We start from the raw sequence: 22,639 nt of genomic DNA, 5'->3' as shown, positions 1-22,639 counted from the left end.
GGTGAATAGTGGCCAAACCTTGTAATATCAAAACAAAGATAAAGAAACAACTTTCCATTCTTTTAAAAGAACACTAATCAAGGGACAATTTTTGGTATGCAGGATGTCTGATTTGAGTAAGAAGATATGGGATGGTTCCATAAACATTTGCTTCAAGCTCGCTCCGAGCGATAGCAGTCAAATGGTCGATAATCGAGAATATTATGTGAGTTTAACCCAAGGGATTTCCTGTCATAATGAGTTTGATAACTAACAATGTATCAGTGTTCTGTGAAGAGAAACTCATATTTCCCGCTATACTTCCCTAGGATATTGGAATATCTACAATCATACTTATTGGTACCCGATTGGTCAAAATCGTCAGAATGGTGGCTAGAGTTTGAAGACGTCCCACTAAAATGGTGAGTGCTGGTTAAGTTATGTATAAGAAATTCTTATACTAATAATCATCAACAAAGGAATTATCCAATTGGACTACTATATGATATCCTTACTGGTCTTGATCCACAAAAGAGGAAAACAAATGAAGATTGTGTTTGGAAATTGACTCTACATTATAGAAACTATCCAGAAGATTATTTATTACCACTCCCGACATATCAAACATTAGAATCACATTGGGTCAATCAATTGAAAGAATCATGTTATGTTCAACACGGTACTGCTAAACCTGTTATGATCCTTTCAAAACAAGATTCATCAGATTTATGGAATTCTATAAAACATCATGATTATGAACTATTTTGGTCAAATATGCCAAAAATTCAAAGTAGGAATTCAAGAAGACTTAAAAATATCCCTATAAGGCTTTATTTACCAGCTTCTGATAAAGTTGTTGATTTACCAGTTACTGCTTATGATAGTGAAGATACCACAGTGACATTAGGTCAAGCTTTGAAAAATGTATTACCTGATTTATTCCCATCTGTGAGGACTAATATAATTGCCAAACCGGTATTACATGGTGTTACAATCCCCTTGGAAACTCCTTTAGCTGATTTATATTATGAAGCCATCTATATTGACGGATTTTTACATGTTTCTATAGTACTAATTAGTTGAAAAAAAAGACGAAATTACTAAATGCATTAGAATTAAGTTATTATATATATGGGATATCTATTTTGGAACTTCAAAGACAGCTTGTAACCAAATACGATACATTTTCAACTGTCTTTTTCTATTGACTAATAATCTTCTATCAGTACCAATTTTGTTCTCTATGAATTTACTTGTGAAAATTTCTCTCAGTTCTTCTTCTGTAAAGAAATAAACTCTTGTACCATCACCTCTTATATAGAAATTATCATCTAATAATCTATTTTTTTTGAAACGAACTTGTGCTAAATCATATCTACCATAATCTCTGAATAAAATCTTACCACCTGGTTTCAAAATCTTTGCCAAGTTATCAACAGCTTGTTGCCATTGATCTGGTGCTAACGCACTGAAAACGAAAACCATAACTGCAATATCAACACTATGAGGTTCAACACCTTCAGGGAGTGCACCTTCAGGGTTAGCTAAATCCCAAACAGCGGCATGAGCAAAATCTGGGTTGAAATTCTCACTTGTTTTAACTAAATCAACAGCTTTTGGACTAAAATCTGCACCTATTATTTTCAAATCTTTATTTTGATTTTGGTTCAAGATTGGGAAAAGTGTATTACCAGCACCACATCCAATCTCAAAGATAGTAACAGGACCATAGTTCTCTTTTGTAGCTTCATATAATTGTGGAAATTCAATCTGTAGCCATTTTCTATCTTTGAAGAAATTTTCCTTATTATTCTTGTAAAAAATATCCCAGTATCTAGCAGGATTCCCATTATATAACTTTTTATCAAAATCTTTCACTGGAGCTTCATATTGTTTAGCAATTTTCTCTTGAGCTTCTTTAACTTGCTCTTCACCCCATTCAACGTTATCCCACGCATTATGATTCCATACTTCTTCTTCTGATTGTAATTTACGTTGACCAAAAGTGAATGGATCATCACGTCCTATACGTGTATCGGCTTCTTCATATGCTTGAACCTCGGCGATTTGTTCTTGAGGTGTGTTATCATCCACTTTTAACTCTTCAAATTTATCTTCTATAGTCATCTTCCACGGCACTTAGTCTCTTGGTAGCTGGGTTCTGGTTTTCCCTCTAGTGTTTACCTTTCAATGATATTTTTTCAACTCATCGCATAAATTTTTTTTTTTGAATAAGCAATTTTCTGGTTTGTGCACCGAAAACTGATAAACTTTATCTAATTTATCAAACAATTCACAAACGATCTGAACTTCTGAAGAGTATAGAAGAGCCATACGCTGCTATTTTTAGTTTTAAATCGGTATAAAATCTGTGAGATCTGAAGCATAGTCTAAAAAAGCTGGATCTCTGTTCTTGATATGGTAGTTATGTCCAGTTGCCTATTGTTTCCAATGATCCCAGTAGTCATAAGTGTCCATTTTGACATATGACCAGCAGTATATACGGAAAAATTGCAATAGTGATTCTCAGGATGAAACTTGGATCAAACGGATCAGATCCTGGATCCTCTTCACTTACCTGATCCAAAGCTCATTGCGGATCCAAATTGTGTCTCTTTTGACCTTCCTTCACTGGTGGCTGGTCCAAAAACCGGGGATTGTGTGGTCTCTACCACTAGTATAACCAGCCATCAACAACTTTTCAAGCATGAATTAGAGTCTTTAGCTGCTGGAACATGAGGTTAGAGAAGAAGAAAGGAGCATTTTGTGGCATCAAGAAGAGTGGTAAATCACAGTTTTGGTAAAAGCCACCCACCGGCATCTCTAACATGTCTATGAACCCGGCAACAAGATTCATTCATGATCTTCTGTATATATATAAAACTATATGCCTTCTATATTCAATTTACTTAAAGTTTACAACTTAATCTTATTGATTTAAGACATCACTAAGGAAATAGTTTAGCAAAAACATTCTTTAATGAGATACTTAAGAAAGTTCACAGGTGATGATATCACTGTGGATGATTTGATTCCTTCAATTAAGGAGGTCCAAATAGATGAGATTCCAAAGATTCAACAAAAAAAAGTAAGTATCTTTTCCTCATAAAACTTGTATTCATAGTGACTCTTGTACTAACTAGTAACCAGAAATTTTCTTCCACACTTGATGACTTACCAATAAGAGTCAAGACAAGATTTAATGGTAAAAAGGGTAATCCAACAAGAAGAGTTGTTAGTACACCAATATTTGATCTTGTAACTCCAATGGAAGATTTGGGTCTTGTGCCACCACCAAAGTTCAATGAAAATGTTGTATTTCCAGAACCTAGATCCACTGATCATAAGTTGAAAATGCCAAAAAGAAGACCACCTCCAACAAGAGAAAGTTATCCATCATCTACCACCAATAAAATAGTTCCAAATCAACAAAAATCATTACCTGCTACACCACCTTTACCAAAATATCCAATCATGTATCATCATCATGAACAACGTCCTTTTCCTAAAAGAGATATCTCCATGCCTGTTCAACTCTTACATCAAAATGCAAATGGACTTCATCAAATTCATGATTATACCAATATAATTCAAATCTATGAAGAAAATTCACCATTTGGTTTATATCAAAGAGATGTTTCAGATCCAACAAGTCCATTACATCAATCACATTCAAACACATCATCACCAGAGATTAATTCAAATTCTTCATCTTCAGATACAGCTTCAAATCCATCAAGTACATATTCATTCATAGATACACCAGAAGATGATGTAATAAGTATTGATCCATCAATCATTAACAAAAGTCCAAATTCAAATCCAAATGAATTCAAATCAAAATTACACCCAAGAGATTCAATCAAATACTTAAGAAGTTATGATGATACTCAAAAAGGTTTTCAAATCAAGACTAAAACACCACCAGTATTACCACAACATACAATGAACGTCACAAAGAAAGATCCATATTATGTTTCAAGAGCTAGTTTTGAAGGTGAACGTTCTCAATCATCACCACAATCACCATGTAACGAACGTGATACTGCTATATTCACCAGAAGATCAAGAAAACTACCATCAATACCAGGATCTGAGATTGAACTATCTCAGCCACAGCAACACCAACAACTCAATTCATCTCAAACACATGCTTCTTCACCTAGATTGCAACCTATAACGTTCCATCAATTTCAGTCACCAGGTTATAGAGGTGGGTTACGTGTTGTTAATAGAGTTCCCAGCTGATTTGATTTGATTTGAACCAACCACCAACAACCAATAAATATATGAACAATTACGAAAACATAAAACTAGTATAGATGCATAAAATTAATAATACACAATTACCTATATAAACAAGCTTTGAGTAGAGATGTATGACAAGAAATAATAGTCTTCAACTTCGAAAAACCAGTCAAAGACTTCAGAGTTTGTCTCACGAATCAGTCTCAGAAACCTTGACCCAATCAGACCTATGGAGATGAAACATCTGATCAGTAAACCTATTCTCTTTTTGGTTAAGGTTTCTTTATTTTGAATGATGAAGAAAAGAAAAAAGTAACAATAAAAGGAAGAAATTTGAAAATTGGTGGACGTTTTTATAAATATTCCAGAAATTCGCGGTGATATAACCAAATTTCGCGAATAATTTTAGGGTATACAGGTCGCATGTTGATACATAATTTTCATATATTTTCAAGATAAATAACAGTTTTTATGGTCATCTAGTTCAGAATTATTCTTCATCATCATAATCTTCATCTTCTTCATCTTCTCTTCTAGAACCACCATTGCTGAATTCAGGTAATACATCAAGTGCCTTTATTAATGGATTACGAGCAATTTGCTTCAATATTCGAGGTTTCATACAAAATTCATAAATTCTTTCAAACAATCCAGTGTCAGCCACCTCTCCCTCTCCGTAACCTTCAAAAAGCTGTTTCAAATGATCCTTGTTTTCTTCAACTCTCTCCACGTTCGCTTGTTCCTCTTGTTCTTCTTTATCATTTTCTGCTTCTGTTAAATCCATCTCATCATCTCCCTCATATTCATCTTCATCGTCTCTTCTAATATCATCATTGTTTATGTTAGGTAAAATATTGATTGTCATCAATATTGGATGTTTTTCAATTTGTTTCTGTATAGTACAAGGGTCTAGTCCTTCAAAAAGTTCTCCAAACAATCGACCATTATTCAACTTTCCCTCTCCATAATTTTTAAGGAGTTCCAAAACATCTTTTTCATCTTGCTCTTCTGACATATCAGAATCATTATCGCTACTATCAGCTTCAGGTATCCTTTCTTCTGACATCTCTTCTAATCGTTTATACATCTTTTGTGGCTTTCTTGCTTGTTTTATAGTATTCAATATCTAAAACTAATTTTATAACCGTCTTCAATAAGTTAATTAAGATAGTTGGGGATTTTGATAAACTGATGAGCTAAATATATTCAATCGAAAGGAAAAACTATTAGCATTGTGGTATTGTTTTCTGCTTTTATAGTCAAAATACCCAAATTCTTTTAATTACTCTCAAGAAACTGAACAGAGAATGAAGTGATCTCTTTTATTTAGCGCAGTCATTGAGCAAGAAAGTTGAGGCCTTTTTTGTAATAATACGCAATCAGATGATTGTATTCCATTTTACTTCTAGTTTTGGTGTTAATGTCTCGTTTTTGATGGATCCTTTAGCTGAGTCACTAGTTGAAGAACAATTTTTGAACTTTTTGATGATGTTAAGAAAACACCATTATACTCGGTACAAAAAAAGTACAAATGCTTTAGTTCAAAAAAGACAAAATTATGGTAGAATTTAGTACTTGTAATTTGATTTTTGGATATAGATCATGTTTTACAGCGTATTGTCATTAAATAACTAATTATATTACTCTATTTACTATTTACCCAATGATTCCAAAAATCTACTTACTCTAACAGGATTACCATGCTCATCAATAGGTTCTAATTCCATTTCCTCATCTTCGTTAAACTTGGGTATGATCTTTTCTTTAATTTCGGCTTCATCACGTTCCATATATTTAGCAAACATCTTTCTTCTTAAATCTTGATATTCTTTCTGTAAGATATTATCATCGACAAAATAGCTTGGATCATCGACTTCATCATGTTCAACAATTTGATCAGTTAAGACACCAGTTTCTTCTTCTGATCCATCGCCATCATCTTGATCTTGATCTTCATCGAATTCATTGATATCTGCTGTTGTATAAATATCCATATCTGTAATTGCATTCAAAGCTTCTTCATCCTCTTCATCTTCATCTTCATTTTCAAGGTAAGCTTTTATATCTTCAAATTCATCATATTCATCATTCTCTATATCATAATTAAAATCATTTTTGGGTATTGAAATGGCATTACCTTTCACTGGTGGTTTGGATATTGATGACTTGAAACGTGATACTTTATCTTTTGATAATGGAGCTGAAGGTTCAACTATATCAGCTTTTTCAACGATATCGGATAATGACCCTCCTGCCGTTTCTATTCCTGTTGATTTTGCTTCAGCAACTGGCATTGTTGAGGTGTTATGTGAGTTCCTTTGTTTGAATTTTGAGACTTTTTGTACTGGTTCTGATGGTTTATCTTCAATATTCTCCTTATCAACAATATCTGATAATGAACCACCTGCTGTTTCACTCATAATAGGTGTTGTTCTTGTTGAAGATGAACCTCTTTGTTTGAATTTTGAGACTTTTTGTGAAGGTTCAGGGACTTGTTCTTCTTTAATGATATCTTTATCAACAATATCTGATAATGAACCACCTGCAGTTTCGTTTATCGTTGGATTTGGAGCCATTGGTATTGTTCTGGTTGATGATGAGTTTCTTTGCTTGAATTTTGAGACTCTTTTTGGTGTTGGTTCTGGTTCTGATGGTATTTCTTGTTCAATGAAATCTTTTTCAATCACAATATCTGAAACAGGTCTCTCGTTAGTATCATTATTATTGGTAGTAACGGGGCTTGATGTGGTTTCATTTGTAAAAGGTGCTGGTTGAGTACCATTGGAAACTCTCATCTGTTTAAATTTAGATAATTTCCCGTGATCTGGTGCATTTTTTAGCTGTTCTGAAACGTTTTCTATTTGTTTAATTTGTAATTTAGGTGCAAATGAAACTGATTTTTTCTTCTTTGGTTGATCTTTTTTTATTTCAGCTTCAACTTCAACAGGTTCATCTTTATTATTAACAGGTTTATCTGAATTAAGATTTTGGTTTCTAATTTTTTGTAATTCTTTCATGAATAAAGTTCTGTGTGAATCTGGAATTAATGAATCTGGATTTGTTGAGAAATCCCAATCCTCATCGTCATCATCATCTTCTTCTTCATCTTCGTCAAATTCAAAATCTTGTTCATCTTCATCATAATCATAATCACCATCTTCTTCAAACTCATCCGCTATTAGTTGTAATTGTATAAAATCGTCTTGTTCAATAGCTGGTTGGTCTGGATTAAAGTCACCCCACTCACCATTAACCTCTATTACTGGTTGTAATGGCTCTTCTGATTGGGTTGGTAACTCTTCAATTTCTTTTGTTGTTGCTTCTGATGATTTTATAGATGTTTGAGGTTGCTCAGTATGACTTGATTTGATTTCTTTGACATCAGCTTCAGTTTCCACTTTAGGCTTAGATTCTGATTTGACATTCTTAGGCTTAGTTGAAATACCCATTTCTCTCATCAACTGATAATATTCATCCTCTTCCTCTTCTTCATTCTCTACTGCTTGTGATTCTATAGCTTGTGAATGTGTTTCGTTGATTTTGTTTTGTGCAGCTGGTTGTAATTCAGCTTTAGGTTTATCTTCAATATCATTTTCTTTGACCACTGAGCTCATAACATCATTATTTTCTTTCTTTTGTGTCTTCCCCAAAAAAATTTCATTGTTACTTGATATGTCTTTTGGTTTTTCCTCTTGAATTTCTTCAAACCTTGGTTTTGGTTTAATATCCATATCCTCCAATAATTCTGCAATTTGATCTTCATAATCATCAATTTCACCATTTTCATTGATCCCAGCCTTTTCAGCAAATCCATTGATTCTACTATCATCTTGCTTTTGAACAGAACTTTTAATAACATTACCATCTTCATCTAATTCTTCTCTGATATCCATGAATGGGAATTCTTCATCTTGATCAATTTCCTCAGCTACTGGTGCATTCTTGGACTTTTTTGATGATGCTGATGATTTTTGTTTACGTTCAAATTCTTCTAAATGTCCAATATTTTCTATGGTTTTCTTTGCATCTTTAATTTTAACATCAAATTCACCAATAGCTTTATTCAAAAATTTTAATTTACTTTCAACTGATTTTATAGCTTTTGTTGGATCTCTTTCAACGAAATATTCACACCCAAGGAATACCAATATTTTTTGTGGGTTAACTATTTGACCTTTCACTATAGCTTTTGAATTTAATTTAACATCTATTTCAGGTTTATCTGATTCTTTATATTGTTGGAAATCCATCAATTTAAATTTCAAATCATTATATTGGGCCTTATGTCTCACCAAAAGTTGCCTTTTTTCTTTCAAATTTGTCACTGTTTGATCTATCTTCTCCCTTATAGCTTCCATTGACATCTTTTATCTATAAAGAACGAATCTCTTTGTATCAAAATAAATCAAAATGTCAAAATACTCTTAATAAATTTGAAAAGTACGTATAGAAAAAATTAAGATCCGGTAGATGAGATTCCAAAAAGGGAATTTCCGACTCTCGTGTTTTGATTTCAAATTTATACATTTTCAACTTTTTTAACGTGTCAGAAGAAAAGAAGAATAAAGTAAAACGGATACTTTAAAGGTTTATTATTATAGAGAAAGTGAGTAATTAGATGATTTCTACTAGATTTTGCTCAGTGACTAATGTTTTCTTTAGAAAATGGCACCATCACAATTAGAAATCAAAACCAAAGCTTTAGGAAGATTGATTAAAGAAGAATCATTATATCAAGATGAATTAAAAGCTCAAGAAGCTCATGTTGAACAATTGAAATCATCGGGTGCTGATCAATACGATTTGAAAAAGCAAGTCGAAGTGTTGGATGATACAAAGAATGTCATTCCTGAAATTCGTAAAAAAATTGATGAAGCTCAACAATCTTTAGAAGAATTCTTAAAAGAATATCAAGGAACTGAAGATTTAACAGCTTCAAAGGAAAACATTGAATTAGCTCAAAAGATTTTAAAATAATGGATTAACTACCCAATCCATTAGCATATGTACATTACAAAATATTTCATCAAAAGATAGTTATAGATTGAACTTATATTTATTCAAATAAATCTGCTTGATTTTCAGCTTCTTCCATCAATTCTTTTTGTCTTTTTGCCTCTTCAGCTTCATATTTAGCCTTGTTATCAATCCATCTATCTTGAATATCAACTTCTGTCATACCACCTTGTCTTGTAGCTTCTGCCCAAATGGTATCACCACCAACTTCCGTAGTACCAAACATATAACCATTAGCTTTATCTATAACTGTTAAAAGATTAATCATTGATTGTTTATCTTCTACTGATAATACTTCAAATGAGACTAAATTGAAATCTTCCACTAATTCAGCAATATAATTTGTTAATTTTTGATATCTTTTACCCAAGACTGAATTTGATTCTTGTTCAATATGTGGTTTTAAATATGATAAATCTTGAACTTCTGTATAATAATCTAGACTAAATGGTAATTCACCATAATTTGATACTAAATCAATCTTACTGAAAACATTCACATGAGGTAAATCTAATTGTAACATTGATCGTAGGGCAAGTAATAAAACTGAAATATATTGTGCAGGACTTGTTAAATAATAAGAATCAATTAAACTAACAACGCAAAATCTCATATCTAATTGTTTCTCTAAAGCTTTGAAAATTTTTTGTAATGATGAATGATGAGTAAATAATTCAACTTGACCAGGACAATCAAATAAAATATATGATTGTTGTGAAATTTTTGTTATTTTCTTTATAAGTAAATCTAATGAATCATCAAGTGATTCTAAAGCATACATTAATCCCCCATTCGGACCTAAGTTTTCCTCTTCCATAATATCCTCTAGTGTGATGAAATCTCTGATATCTAATTCACAATCATAAGATAGTCTATCATTAGCAGGATCTAGATTTATAACTGCTGATTTTCTTCCGATGGCATTGAAAAATTGTACAACACCATCACAATATGTGGATTTCCCTGAACCTGGAGGCCCTATAACAATCTGACCAAATGGCATATTACTTCTCTTGACTCTATTTCCTCAACTTTAAAGTAGTTGTTTTCCCAAGTTGAAACTATCTCAAAATATTACAAATGGTATACGCCATTTTGCAATTTTTTTCTATACCAGTCTGTCACGAAATCGTGTCACTAAAGTTTTTGAGATTTTTGTCGAATTCCTTCACGAATTTAGAAATCAACAAGAAACACAACGAAACAAGATTTTGGAAAGAAAAAGAAGAAACTGGATTTATTTGTTGGTTTCAAGTCAATTGAGTGCTTAATTCGTGTTCTAAACCATTGTTTTACCCCCTATATTGAATCATCAAATTCTGCTTTTTTGAGTCTTCTTTAAAAATAATCACATATCAGATCAGTTCGCCACCATGCCTTTAGTTGACGAAAAATTACTACAAAAACAAGTTTCAGTGGCACCTTTAGTCTTACTATCGGCCGTTGATCATTACAATAGAATTGCCAAAGACACCAAGAAGAGAGTTGTTGGTGTGATATTGGGTGATAACTCTACAGATACCATTAGAATTTCTAATAGTTTTGCTATACCTTTTGAAGAAGATGAAAAAAATCCTGAAGTTTGGTTTTTGGATCATAATTATATTGAATCTATGAATGAAATGTTTAAAAAAATTAATGCTAAAGAAAGATTAATCGGATGGTATCATTCAGGTCCAAAATTAAAAGCTTCAGATTTGAAAATTAATGAAGTTTTCAAAAAATATACACCAAATCCAACTTTATTAATTGTTGATGTTAAACAAAATGGAGTTGGTATTCCAACAGATGCATATATAGCTATTGAAGAAGTTAAAGATGATGGTACAAGTACTGAAAAGACTTTTAATCATATTCCATCCATCATTGAAGCTGAAGAAGCTGAAGAAATAGGTGTTGAACATTTATTAAGAGATATTAGAGATCAAGCTGCAGGTTCTTTATCAATTAAGATAACAAATCAATTAAAATCTTTACAAGGTTTACAATTAAAATTAAGAGATATTGTTAATTATTTAGAAAAAGTTTCATCAGGTTCATTACCAGTTAATAATACAATTTTAGGAAAATTACAAGATGTTTTCAATTTATTACCAAATTTATCAGGTATTGATGAATTAAATGAAGAAGATGTTGATAATGTTGCCAACTCTAAGAACCCATTAGCTACTGCATTCACAGTCAAGACAAATGATGAGTTAATGGTTACATATATTAGTAGTTTAGTTAGATCAATTATTGCATTCCATGATTTAATTGAAAATAAAATTGAAAATAAGAAATTAGAAGAAAAAGAACAAAACGAAGCATTAGCTAAATTAGAAGCCAAAAATAAACCAACTGAAGAACAACCAGAAACTAAAGTGGAAAATTAGATTGTTTTGATAAACTAATGAAATGTATGTTATATATTGAAATTATTAATTAAATGATGTAGAATATCTAATCTCTTTAATACCGATAACGAGCAAATTCTTCATTTATCCGTGAAAAAACCAGCCAAAACAACTCGAATAATTCTGAAAACCACCCTATATAACAAACATGAACCAATTAACACATTAGTACAATAATATCAATATGTTAACTAACAAATATCATATTTATCAGTCAATTCCCACATTTCCACTTACTAAAAGATCAAAATTTCCTAGTTCGGAAGAAAGCCAAAAAAAAAAATTCAACCATTAAGAAAAATGAAAACGTCAAAATTACAAAATACTGCCAGAGCCCGTAATATAAACAGCATTTAGAATACTCTAAAAGTCCAGTTCAACGCCTTTCAAAGAGATACCCATTGCTGAGAATACGTTGCTGAAGACCAGTTGATGCTGCTAATATGATTGTTCTCCGTTCAGGTCTAATCTTGAACACGTCGTCAGCTATAAGGAATCAGTTATATCCAATAAGTCATAATTTAATTAATCTTATTAAAAAACAACAAATTTCACAAAAATATAAATATTCTACACAATCCACGTCTGCAGCTTCTCAAGAATCATCATCTTCTTTAGATACTTCACCTATAGAATTCATTTCAAATCTTACACCACCAACTTTTAATGATAAGATTACAAAAGCATTAAGTTGTACATCAGATACATCAGATTCATCACCATCAATAACATCTTCAACCTCAACATCAACTTCATCAGATCCATCAACTTTGAAAACTTCACATATTCCATTTGAAGTTAAACAAAAAATAGCAAAAGAATCATCAACAGATACAGATATCATTAAAGATGAAACTACAAAAGAGAAATCATTAGCTAAAATCATAGATCCATACGTTGCACTTTCCAAACCAAGATTAACTGCATTAGTTACATTATCAGCAATTTGTTCATATGCTTTAACGCCATTCAGTGCTACAGTTCCAGAATTAATGTTTTTAACAATAGGTACATGTTTATCATCAGCTTCTGCAAATGCTATAAATATGGGTCGTGAACCAAATTTCGATAGATTAATGGTTAGAACATTGGCAAGACCAGTTGTTAGAGGATTAGTTACACCAGATCAAGCTTATAAATTTGCTGCTGTGACTGGTACTTTAGGTGTTTCAATCTTATATTTGGGAGTTAATCCAACAGTTGCAGTTCTTAGTGGTTTAAACATTGTATTATATTCATGGATTTATACCTCATTGAAAAGACGTTCAATCTTGAATACATGGGTCGGTGCTATTGTTGGTGCTATCCCACCATTAATGGGTTGGGCTGCTAGTTCTCCATTAACACATCCGGGTGCTTGGTGTCTTGCAGCTTTACTTTATGCATGGCAATTCCCACATTTTAATGCTTTAAGTCATAATATTAGAAATGAATATAGAAATGCTGGATATGTTATGACATGTTTCACAAATCCAAGATTAAATGCTCGTGTTGGATTCCGTTATGCATTATTAATGTTCCCACTTTGTTTCTTTTTAAGTTATTATGATGTTACAGATTGGGTTTTCCCAATTGATTCTGCAATTTTAAATGGTTGGTTATCTTATTGGTCATTTAAATTTTGGTATCAACAAAGATTAAATTATAAAAATGGTGGAACGCCAGATCCTCAAGGCATGAAATTAGCAAATATGTATGCTAAAAAGGCATTTTGGGGTTCAGTATGGCATTTACCTGGTGTATTAGTTCTTGCCATGTTACATAAGAAGGGACGTTGGGATTGGATATTTGGTAAATCAGAATCTACATTAAAGCCATAGAAAAGATATCAATTGAAAGAAAAGAAAAACATTTATTTATAGTCAAATAGTTGTCCTAATATTCCTGTATATATCTCGAATAAAACATATAATTTAGATTTAGTATGTATGTAGTCATTTCGCGGGTATCCTAACAAAACATAAACAATTGAAATCAAAACATCAACATCAACAAGACTAACACAAAGGCTAACACAAAGGCAAAGACAAAGACAAAGGGAACAATGTACATGCCATCGTTGATACCGCGGGATATCCACCATCTCTGGATCCAAAAGGACGGTCAAGCCATCAAGAAGAAAGAAGGCCAGAGAAATAATCAGCTCAGAAATCCATTCTTAAATGATGATCAGACACATAGAAGAAGACCACATTTTGCACCACCATTATCAGCTTATTCTTCTGATAGACCGGGGACTATGTACTCTCAGGGCGCTAACTCTTTAGATATCAATGATCCGATGTTTGATATAGAAGTACGGATGGATGCTTTAAGATCATTGAGAAGTTTAGGACATGATTATTTAGCACCAATTGGTATTGATAGAACTCAAAAAGCCATAGATGAGGAACGTGAGATGAGAAGACAAATGGAAGAACAACATAGATCTGAAGTTCCAACTGCTGAGAATTTGATGGGTGAAGGTGAAGCTGTTGAAGAAGAAGAAGATGTAATTGCAATAGATGAACTTGAGCAAGAAGAGCAACAACAACAGCAACAACAACAGCCTGGTAATAATGTCATAGAGGAAGAGGAAGAAATCAGAGGTGAGTCAGGAGGAGAACAACAACAACAAGGTGATCAACAAAACGAAGATACACAACCTACTGAAGAAGTTAATTTAGATGATGATATTCCAGAAGCTGAAGAAAATTCATATGATCATATTTATGATGAAGCCGATGAACCTGAAGATAGAGATGTAATGTATGAAGGAGACTCAGCATTTGAACGTCAATACGATGAAGGATTCATGGTTTCTGAAGAATATCAAGAAGTTGACTCTGCAGAAGAAGAAATTAGAACTGTTGATACACCAAGAATTGAAGAACGTTATCAAAGATTTATGAGACATGATTTCCAAACACCAAATTCAACAAGTACTTCAAATACAAATGGTGGTAATAATACTGCAAATGAAAACAGTGGTAATGCAAATTCAAGTTTCATTAATGATAATAATATAAATAGAGGAAATGTTTCAATTTCTTCAAATTTTTCACATTCAAATATTCAACATGATACATTTAATGATACAACTACAAGTACACATCCAGGTGATGTTTCAGTTAATGAGAGTGATCTGGATATGGTTATTGATGATGAATAATCATAATAAAATATATTGTTTCTATATATTAATCTAATGAATTTTTAACGAACGCTACTTTATTTAAGTTTAATTTCATCAACTTTAGCTCTTTGTAAATGAATTGCAGGAACCATCCATTTCCCACAACTACATCTAGATCCTTTCCAGCTATAACCACCAACTTTAGTTTCACATTTTGGACATTGGAATTTCCCTTCTAATTCTTGTTTACCTTGTAATTCCTCTTTCATCCAATTTAAAGGTTCAACAAAATAATGTGAACAAGTATTTGATGCAGCTTGAGCACTGATTATTCTTCTTAAATTTGGAGCTTTTCTAACAAATTGTGCTTGTTTAGAATCTTCAGATGGTGGTATATGATCAACGAATGATGTTGATAATGCTAATTTTTGTCTGCAACGTTTACATCTTAATTGTTTTAAATCTTGATCTGTTTTTAATTGTGCAGTTGATTCATCTTCTTCCACAAAAGTTGAATCTTTGGAAAGGATTGATTGACCTGTTGGATCTGATTTCAAAGAATGTTGTAATTCCCATTGTCTATAAATTGGACTTGTTTGATCTAATTCACAATCTAATTCATAATAAAGATCTAATTGTTCTTTAAAATTTTCATTTGGTTGTACAATCGATCTTTTCCTCTTTATAGCATGAATAGCTTGATCTGGATTCAAATTATACTTCTTCATCAAATAAGCAGCTAATATAGTTGATGATCTTGAAACTCCGGCTTGACACATTATTAAAGCACAAGTTTTATGAGCTTTTTTAATACCTCGTTGTATAGAATCACCTTCATCTGGGAATAAAGCATGGTTTAAAAATTGATTTGTTTCATCAAAATATTGTATTATGTTTGTGAATTCGTCATCATCTATTGGAATACTCTTTGTTGTAAAATCTGATTGATATTTTTCTGGTAATTCACCTTGAAATACCGATATTATATGAGAAATATGGTTTTCTTTCAGTTGAGAATCACCTAACGTATCTAATGCTAAGTATGATCCGATATATAATCCACCAAGAACTCTATCCACTGTGTTTGAAACTGTTGACATTGTTTGTAATTTTATGAGTCTTTAGATCGAAATATTTCTTAATGTAAGTATTTGATCAAAGCTCATCTCGGTATAATAAATTTTTTAAAATGTTATAGGCACGATTCATCAAAACGAACATAACTATAGTGATCAATAACATTTGAATATGTTACAAGTTTCTGTACAGATGAAATTACCACGATTGTCTCAACGTTACTATTGTATTCTGATAGTCTTAGTTTATTCAATCTTAGGTTCAATTAATGGAAATTAAAGGTCATATCGACGAGGTTTAGGCAAAAATTTTGAATTATATATAAGCTCTACTGATGTATAATTGTATAATGAAGACGCTCATATGTCTGTTATTGATAAGAATCTAATAATAATTCGAATCCAATGACTTCTACGATGCTTTCTCCCATATATTATAAATAAATATACAAAATTTTCAATCATTAAAAAAGATTGAAGGATCAATCAATTCGATAGGATTAAAAAAAAAATCCTTTCAACTGAAATAGAACGAGAATCAGTGGCCTGAGCGCTATCATTAGAATATAATATATTCATGATAAAATTGAACAATTCATATTTGCATATAATAACACTAGCCATCACAGACTGTGGAACTATCATCAACGACTCAAATATACGGTCCACATGAAATGAATGTTTAATAAGAGCCTGACTGGAAAGGTCTTTCAAGATATTTTATCAAGCAACCATCATTGGTCATATGATAAAATAAAAGCATCAATATTATTCATGTATCTTGGATTCCACTACGATTTGTGTGGAATCACAAAGTTAATATTTAGATCCGTTGGCGTTGATTTGTGACAGCCAAGTGAAGCTGACAATAATTTTATAAAGTTGACCAATCCTATAGGTATGAAATGGGAATATAGACAGATATGACTTGTCTGTCTAGGTAACGCCTTGTTGTGACGTCTGTAGAATTCACAATTAAGCCCGTAAATCCTCTCTGGATTCCAACAGCACCAACAATAAATTATCACTAAATTATTACTTGTTATGATGAGTCTTGAGCAATAATAGTATGCCAAATATGTGATTCAAACTTTATTTGAAAACCACATTATTTCACAACGCATACATTTCATGAGAAAAGCCATCCCTCCCTAATCACTTAGTATGGTCATTTATCAATAAACAATGTATAGATATCTTGAATTGCACCAGCAAAATTAAATAACAAACATGTAGCAATACTTCAACTGGAATTCCAAAATGTGTAATTCAAACCTGATTTGAAGACTTCATGAATCAGTAATACACATACATGTCATAAAAAGGGCCATCACTCCCAAATTACTCAAGTATGATCATCTATCAATAGTTCATGAACACATGGGAGATAGATAACTTGAATGGCACAAACAAACGTGATATATCATAAACACATTACAGGAATTCAACTGAATCCCACAAGTTTTGTCAAAATATGTAATTTAAACTTGATTTATGATTGATTTATGAATCAACAACACACACATTTCATGAAAAGGGCCGGCACTCCCAAATCACTAAGTATGGTCGTTTATCAATGAACAAATATTGAATTGCGCCAGCAAAACTAAATCATTAACATGTAACAAAAAATCAACCGGAAGATCCCACAGGACCAGTCAAAATAATACATACCTCATTTAAAGACTTTATAGTGAATGGTGCAAACATTTAATAAAAAAGACCGGCATCCAATTTATTTAGTATGATCATTCATTAATAAAACAATGTGCACATTGAATATCTTCCAATTGCACCAATAAAATTAAATCATGAAAATCTAACAAAACTTCACCTGGAATCCCACACGACTTGTCAAAGTATGTAATTCGAACCTGAAAGAAAACTTCCTGAATCAACAACACACACGTCATAAAAAGAGCCGGCACACCCAAATCACTCAGTATGGTCATACATCAAGAGCTCCAGTACATGGTAACGAAATTTCTTTGAACAATATAGTTCCGTATCCCAGAGAAAACAAAATGCTAACAAAGTAATTGAACAACGTGAAAACAAATGATAACAGGTAATCCCCGGAGCTATAAATATATAGCAGAGATTAAACCCCTGGGCCTTGGAGAACAATCCATAAGACTAATGAGATCATTGAGATTTATATCTTGAATTGCAATAAACACGTAACAGAAATTCAACTGGAATAAACTTACCAAAAATATGTAATTCGAACCCGAAAGAAAACTTCATGAATCAACAACACACACATCATAAAAAGGACCGGCACATCCAAATCACTCAGTATGGTCATACATCAAGAGCTCCAGTGCATGGTAACGAAATTTCTTTGAATAATATAATTCCAACCTTAACCACGTAACAGAAGTTCATCTGGGATAAACTTACCAAAATATGTAATTCGAACCTGAAAGAAGACTTCATGAATCAACAACACACACGTCATAAAAAAGGCCGGCACACCCAAATCACTCAGTATGGTCATACATCAAGAGCTCCAATGCATGGTAACGAAATTCTTTTGAATAATATAATTTCCCATCCCAGAGAAAACAAAGTGATAGCAAAGTAGTTGAACAACGTGAAAACAAATGATATCAGGTAATCCCCGGAGCTATAGATATAGCAGAGATTAAACCCCTGGACCCTGGACCACCATCCATAATAGTAATGAAAAATCAATGATTGAGATTGAAATGGAGAAAGAAAGGAAACAAGAAAGTATAAAGGAAAAAGGGAAAATGACGACTTTATACTTTTTCCCAATTTTAAAACACAAAACTAAAAACCACAAAACGTCACAAAACACAAAGCACAAAGCACAAAAACCACAAAAAGCATGAATGTACGTCACAAACTCCATAAAAAAGGGTTATAATTAGAACTAATTCTATTTTTGGTTCATTTGTTTAAGTATGACATTTGAAAGTTGATCTGCATGATTGTGACACAAAACTAACTAAATTTACCAAATCAATCCAAAATCCCACAAATCTATGTTGTTCTGGAAGATTACTTTGTCAGCTATATTCCAATTTGATCTCTAAATTATAATTTAAAATTCCTAAGCGCTCTCCATAAATCATATCTCATAGCCAATCAATATAGTTATCTAGTTAATTATCATACCTTTGTCTATAACATGTAAAACTACATCAACTATAATCTGAAAACAAACAAAATTATGTGTTTCAATCAAATGTCGAAGATATTGTTAAACTTCATACAGACAATATGATTATACATAATGAGCTGAGTGATTGATCTATATTCTTAACAGATTTGATTCTTAAATTTGTACAAGATTAAATATAAACAAATGTCACCCAGTTTATCACCAATTCATTTGGTCTTCTTTTGTTGGAATAAACTTCTCAAGAGACGTAATAATAAGAACTTTTAACAACTACCACATAGACAACGGTGTTGGAGAGACAGAAATGTAGTATAAAAAGATATTGCAAGATCTTTGTCTTAAACCTTTTGCTTCAGACGTTAATGCTAATAAGTTTATTCCGTGGAGCAAGATTTGCATTCTTGCATCTCTTATATTTAATACCAGAGAAAATTCGCGATCGATGAATTCGGATTAAAATTACACCATAAGGAACCACTTTTTTTTTTCGTATACATAATATTTATTGAAATCGATATATAATAATTATAAATATAAAAAGTTGTTATAAAAATTGGAAACTAAAAGATACATCTTCAATGGAGTTTGTATAGAAAAGAGAGTCTCCTATGATTCCCTCATTTGATTTGGATCACTTTGATCTTTATGATTTGTTGGTACTATACTCTTTTATTATGATTTGTAGTTCATCTTTTGATTTCTGTGGTTTTACAAATGATGACCCGATGATCAGGACTATAACTATAAGAAAACAAGTTAAATTATGTATTCCAATCAAATGTCGTTGATATTGTAGAGCTTCATACGAACAATATGATTATACTTAATCAAAGACAATTGACAATCCATGATAGCTTTCAACAAATTTAAGAATGAATTAACAAATCAATGATTAATGGTAGTCGAGTGTACACAAGCTATACTCAATTCATCAGTAATATTAGTAAATTTCTTTTTAAACAAGATTATACCATAAAAAAACGGTTACACAGATGGCATACTTAGTATCATCAAAGCCAATCGAATCTTGCTAAGCATTGATATAACGTTGTGATTATATATCAAAAGATTTTAGTTTACTCTTTATTAAAAAACATTTTCTCAGCTACAACTATCAATTCTAACAATTAAATTATTATTTATTTACTTATACATCTTTTTCTAAAAAAAGATAAATTGTCCCCCTTCTCTAATAATAAAACAAAATAGTACATATAGTCTTCTAATCATAACTCATCTAAAAAAACATACACACACACAGATAAAAATCAAACAAAAACTGAAAACTAATCTAAAAAAACAATAAAAACACACATAATTGAAACTTGTATCTAATGTCCTCTACTTCTTCCTTCTCTAAGCTTTGCAATGGCCTTATCATGACCTTGAGTTGCAGCTTTCAAATAAAACTTTCTTGATAATTCAGGATCAGCTTGAACACCTAATCCAACTTCATAATAATAACCTAAAGCATATTCAGCTTTATCAAATCCACTTTCAGCAGATTTTCTTGCCCAAAGGAAAGCTTCTTTATCATTTGGTTCCAATATTCCTTTAGCACCTGTTAAATACCATCCACTTAATGCCATTTCAGCTGCAAATGAACCTTGCTTTGCAGCTCTTGAATACCAACCTATTGATCTTCTTGGATCTATTGTACAACCTAATTTACCATATTCATAACACCAACCTAATTTACATTGAGCAGGGGCATAGGTCAATTTAGCAGCTTCTTTATAATATTGTAATGCAACACGTTCATCTTTATTAATATTTAAAGTTTGTAATTCTTTAAGAAATTTTGCATCTGATTGTGTTAAAGTTTCATTTTTTAAAAAAGTGAAATCATATTCATAATATTTAGCTAATTCAAATAATGAATGAGGATTTTCTAAAGTTGCTAATTCTGCAGCTCTATTTAACCAATATAAAGATCTTGAAGCTGATCTTTCACTATTTAATGCACCTCTTGAATAAATCATACCTAATTTAAACATTGAAGAAACTGAACCAAATTCTGCACTTCTTATAAAACATTCCAAAGCTTTAGAATCATTTTGTTGAGTACCAAGACCAATCTCATATGTAACACCTAATCTATACATGGCTTTTTCATGACCTTGATTAGCAGATTTTAGATAATATTCAAATGATTTATCAAAATTTTTATCTAAAATAGTTGGATATGGAACTTTAATACTTGGACTATTTGAATAAAGACATGCCGTGATATATTGAGCTTCAGGGTCTTTTGTTACATGAACAACTTTTTTCAATAATTTAACAGCTTGTTTAACAAAAATTTGTTCATTTTTTTTAACTTCATTTGGTGATAATGGTCTTGTTAATCTTTCACCATTTATATTATATTCTCTCATAAATTCTGAATCTGATGAATATTGAAACATAGTTTTAATCCAATTTAATTGAGGTAAAGCTGTAAAATTCCCATTTTTAAAATCTGCAATTGCATAATCTTTAATCTTGTTGAAATTTATTGGTGATATTTCATCAGAATATGTGGGTATATTTGAATTTAGAGATTCTTGGGGAATATTTTGTTGTTGTGGGAGGTTTCTTGGTGGTGATTGAATTTGTGCAGGTCCTTGATTTTTAATTATTGGTTCTTGAGGTGGTGCTTTTCTTCTCATGGCTTGATGTTGTTCAACTTTATCAACTGGTGAAGATAAAGTTTCTGGAGCATGAACTCTTGAAGGACTTGTAATTAACCCACCATCAACTTGAAATTGTTGTAATTCATCACTTAATCTATCCAATTGTTGAGACATTTTCAATTTTGGTTTAGATGAAGTCTGTGGTTGTGATTGTTTCTCATTTGGATAATTATTTGGGTTTGGACTTTGAGTCACATCATCATATGAAGGTGGTGGTGGCATATTATCTTGTTCTTCTTCAAATGATCTTATAGTTTCTGGTTCTGTATTATATTTATTTGAACTTGAAGTATGACTTGAATTATAAGTCGAATTTGATTCTATACTATAAGAACTTTGTATTGAATTATTTCTAATATAATCAGATTGATCTAATGGAATTTTTGGAGGTAATGAAGGTTGTCTATTTGGAGCTTTTGGTATACTTTCAAAACTTGCAAATGAAGAAACAGTTGTTGAATTTTTCATTGAACTTGCAATTTGTGGGACTGAAGAATCTGCTCTTTGATTTATATGAGTTAAGGACCCTGTACTTAAATTTGTTGTATGATAATCAATAAATCCCGGATATGGAACTGTTGGATATGGAGGAATAACAGTTTGTTTTGAGGATTGTTGTGGAGGTCTTTGAACAGGATTTTGATTCTGAGGAGCAGGATAACCAGTAGCAGCACCGTTATTATAAAACTGAGCGTTATTTGAAGAATTATTCACAGCACTAGGTTCGTGTCTTTGATTTGAAGAACCATTGGGTATACCATTACCATTACCATTTCTATACATAACGAAAACTTTGAAACTTTTTAAATCTTCTCAAATGTTGCTTTTTTTCGATCCACAATAAACGATAATAAACTAGTGAAAATAATTATGACACTAAACTTTGGAAATATAAATTGTAGCAAATCTGTGTCAAATTTGTTACATATGAGAGAATTCGAAGATCTAGATTCAAACGACTTTTTGGCAACGGGAATTTTGAC

General features: G+C 31.7%; 12 protein-coding genes across 12 annotated transcripts; 6 read left to right on the top strand and 6 right to left on the bottom strand.

Moving 5' to 3' along the window:
* Positions 1-103: 103 nt before the first annotated feature.
* ATG5 (Atg5p) lies at positions 104-1,062 on the top strand (the record flags this gene model as incomplete). The annotated part of the gene is made up of 2 exons (XM_011276876.1): positions 104-116; positions 530-1,062. The coding sequence occupies 2 exons, from the start codon at positions 104-106 to the stop codon at positions 1,060-1,062; spliced, it is 546 nt and encodes a 181-aa protein (XP_011275178.1).
* Positions 1,063-1,119: 57 nt separating this feature from the next.
* ABP140 (tRNA(Thr) (cytosine(32)-N(3))-methyltransferase) lies at positions 1,120-2,106 on the bottom strand (the record flags this gene model as incomplete). The annotated part of the gene is made up of 1 exon (XM_011276875.1): positions 1,120-2,106. The coding sequence occupies one exon, from the start codon at positions 2,104-2,106 to the stop codon at positions 1,120-1,122; it is 987 nt and encodes a 328-aa protein (XP_011275177.1).
* An 853-nt stretch (positions 2,107-2,959) lies between these two features.
* Positions 2,960-4,227, top strand: BN7_2488 (Titin; the record flags this gene model as incomplete). The annotated part of the gene is made up of 2 exons (XM_011276874.1): positions 2,960-3,071; positions 3,167-4,227. 2 exons carry the CDS (start codon positions 2,960-2,962, stop codon positions 4,225-4,227), a joined length of 1,173 nt encoding a protein of 390 aa, XP_011275176.1.
* Positions 4,228-4,717: 490 nt separating this feature from the next.
* On the bottom strand, positions 4,718-5,314 carry BN7_2487 (uncharacterized protein; the record flags this gene model as incomplete). The annotated part of the gene is made up of 1 exon (XM_011276873.1): positions 4,718-5,314. One exon carries the CDS (start codon positions 5,312-5,314, stop codon positions 4,718-4,720), a length of 597 nt encoding a protein of 198 aa, XP_011275175.1.
* A 565-nt stretch (positions 5,315-5,879) lies between these two features.
* On the bottom strand, positions 5,880-8,591 carry BUD27 (prefoldin-like protein; the record flags this gene model as incomplete). Its single annotated transcript, XM_011276872.1, has 1 exon — positions 5,880-8,591. One exon carries the CDS (start codon positions 8,589-8,591, stop codon positions 5,880-5,882), a length of 2,712 nt encoding a protein of 903 aa, XP_011275174.1.
* A 301-nt stretch (positions 8,592-8,892) lies between these two features.
* On the top strand, positions 8,893-9,204 carry RBL2 (Rbl2p; the record flags this gene model as incomplete). The annotated part of the gene is made up of 1 exon (XM_011276871.1): positions 8,893-9,204. One exon carries the CDS (start codon positions 8,893-8,895, stop codon positions 9,202-9,204), a length of 312 nt encoding a protein of 103 aa, XP_011275173.1.
* Positions 9,205-9,283: 79 nt separating this feature from the next.
* Positions 9,284-10,246, bottom strand: GPN2 (GTPase GPN2; the record flags this gene model as incomplete). Its single annotated transcript, XM_011276870.1, has 1 exon — positions 9,284-10,246. One exon carries the CDS (start codon positions 10,244-10,246, stop codon positions 9,284-9,286), a length of 963 nt encoding a protein of 320 aa, XP_011275172.1.
* A 370-nt stretch (positions 10,247-10,616) lies between these two features.
* On the top strand, positions 10,617-11,618 carry RPN8 (proteasome regulatory particle lid subunit RPN8; the record flags this gene model as incomplete). Its single annotated transcript, XM_011276869.1, has 1 exon — positions 10,617-11,618. One exon carries the CDS (start codon positions 10,617-10,619, stop codon positions 11,616-11,618), a length of 1,002 nt encoding a protein of 333 aa, XP_011275171.1.
* A 464-nt stretch (positions 11,619-12,082) lies between these two features.
* Positions 12,083-13,459, top strand: COX10 (protoheme IX farnesyltransferase; the record flags this gene model as incomplete). The annotated part of the gene is made up of 1 exon (XM_011276868.1): positions 12,083-13,459. The coding sequence occupies one exon, from the start codon at positions 12,083-12,085 to the stop codon at positions 13,457-13,459; it is 1,377 nt and encodes a 458-aa protein (XP_011275170.1).
* A 224-nt stretch (positions 13,460-13,683) lies between these two features.
* Positions 13,684-14,790, top strand: BN7_2481 (Midasin; the record flags this gene model as incomplete). Its single annotated transcript, XM_011276867.1, has 1 exon — positions 13,684-14,790. The coding sequence occupies one exon, from the start codon at positions 13,684-13,686 to the stop codon at positions 14,788-14,790; it is 1,107 nt and encodes a 368-aa protein (XP_011275169.1).
* Positions 14,791-14,849: 59 nt separating this feature from the next.
* Positions 14,850-15,854, bottom strand: YVH1 (tyrosine protein phosphatase YVH1; the record flags this gene model as incomplete). Its single annotated transcript, XM_011276866.1, has 1 exon — positions 14,850-15,854. One exon carries the CDS (start codon positions 15,852-15,854, stop codon positions 14,850-14,852), a length of 1,005 nt encoding a protein of 334 aa, XP_011275168.1.
* A 4,458-nt stretch (positions 15,855-20,312) lies between these two features.
* Positions 20,313-22,439, bottom strand: ACK1 (Ack1p; the record flags this gene model as incomplete). Its single annotated transcript, XM_011276865.1, has 1 exon — positions 20,313-22,439. The coding sequence occupies one exon, from the start codon at positions 22,437-22,439 to the stop codon at positions 20,313-20,315; it is 2,127 nt and encodes a 708-aa protein (XP_011275167.1).
* Positions 22,440-22,639: the final 200 nt, after the last annotated feature.

The sequence above is a fragment of the Wickerhamomyces ciferrii genome, contig 00058 (assembly GCF_000313485.1).
Source record: "Wickerhamomyces ciferrii WGS project CAIF00000000 data, strain NRRL Y-1031 F-60-10, contig 00058, whole genome shotgun sequence".
Lineage (NCBI taxonomy): Eukaryota > Fungi > Ascomycota > Saccharomycetes > Phaffomycetales > Wickerhamomycetaceae > Hansenula > Hansenula ciferrii.
The sequence above is the reverse complement of the archived record's forward strand: the minus strand, read 5'-3'. Positions and strand labels throughout refer to the sequence as shown.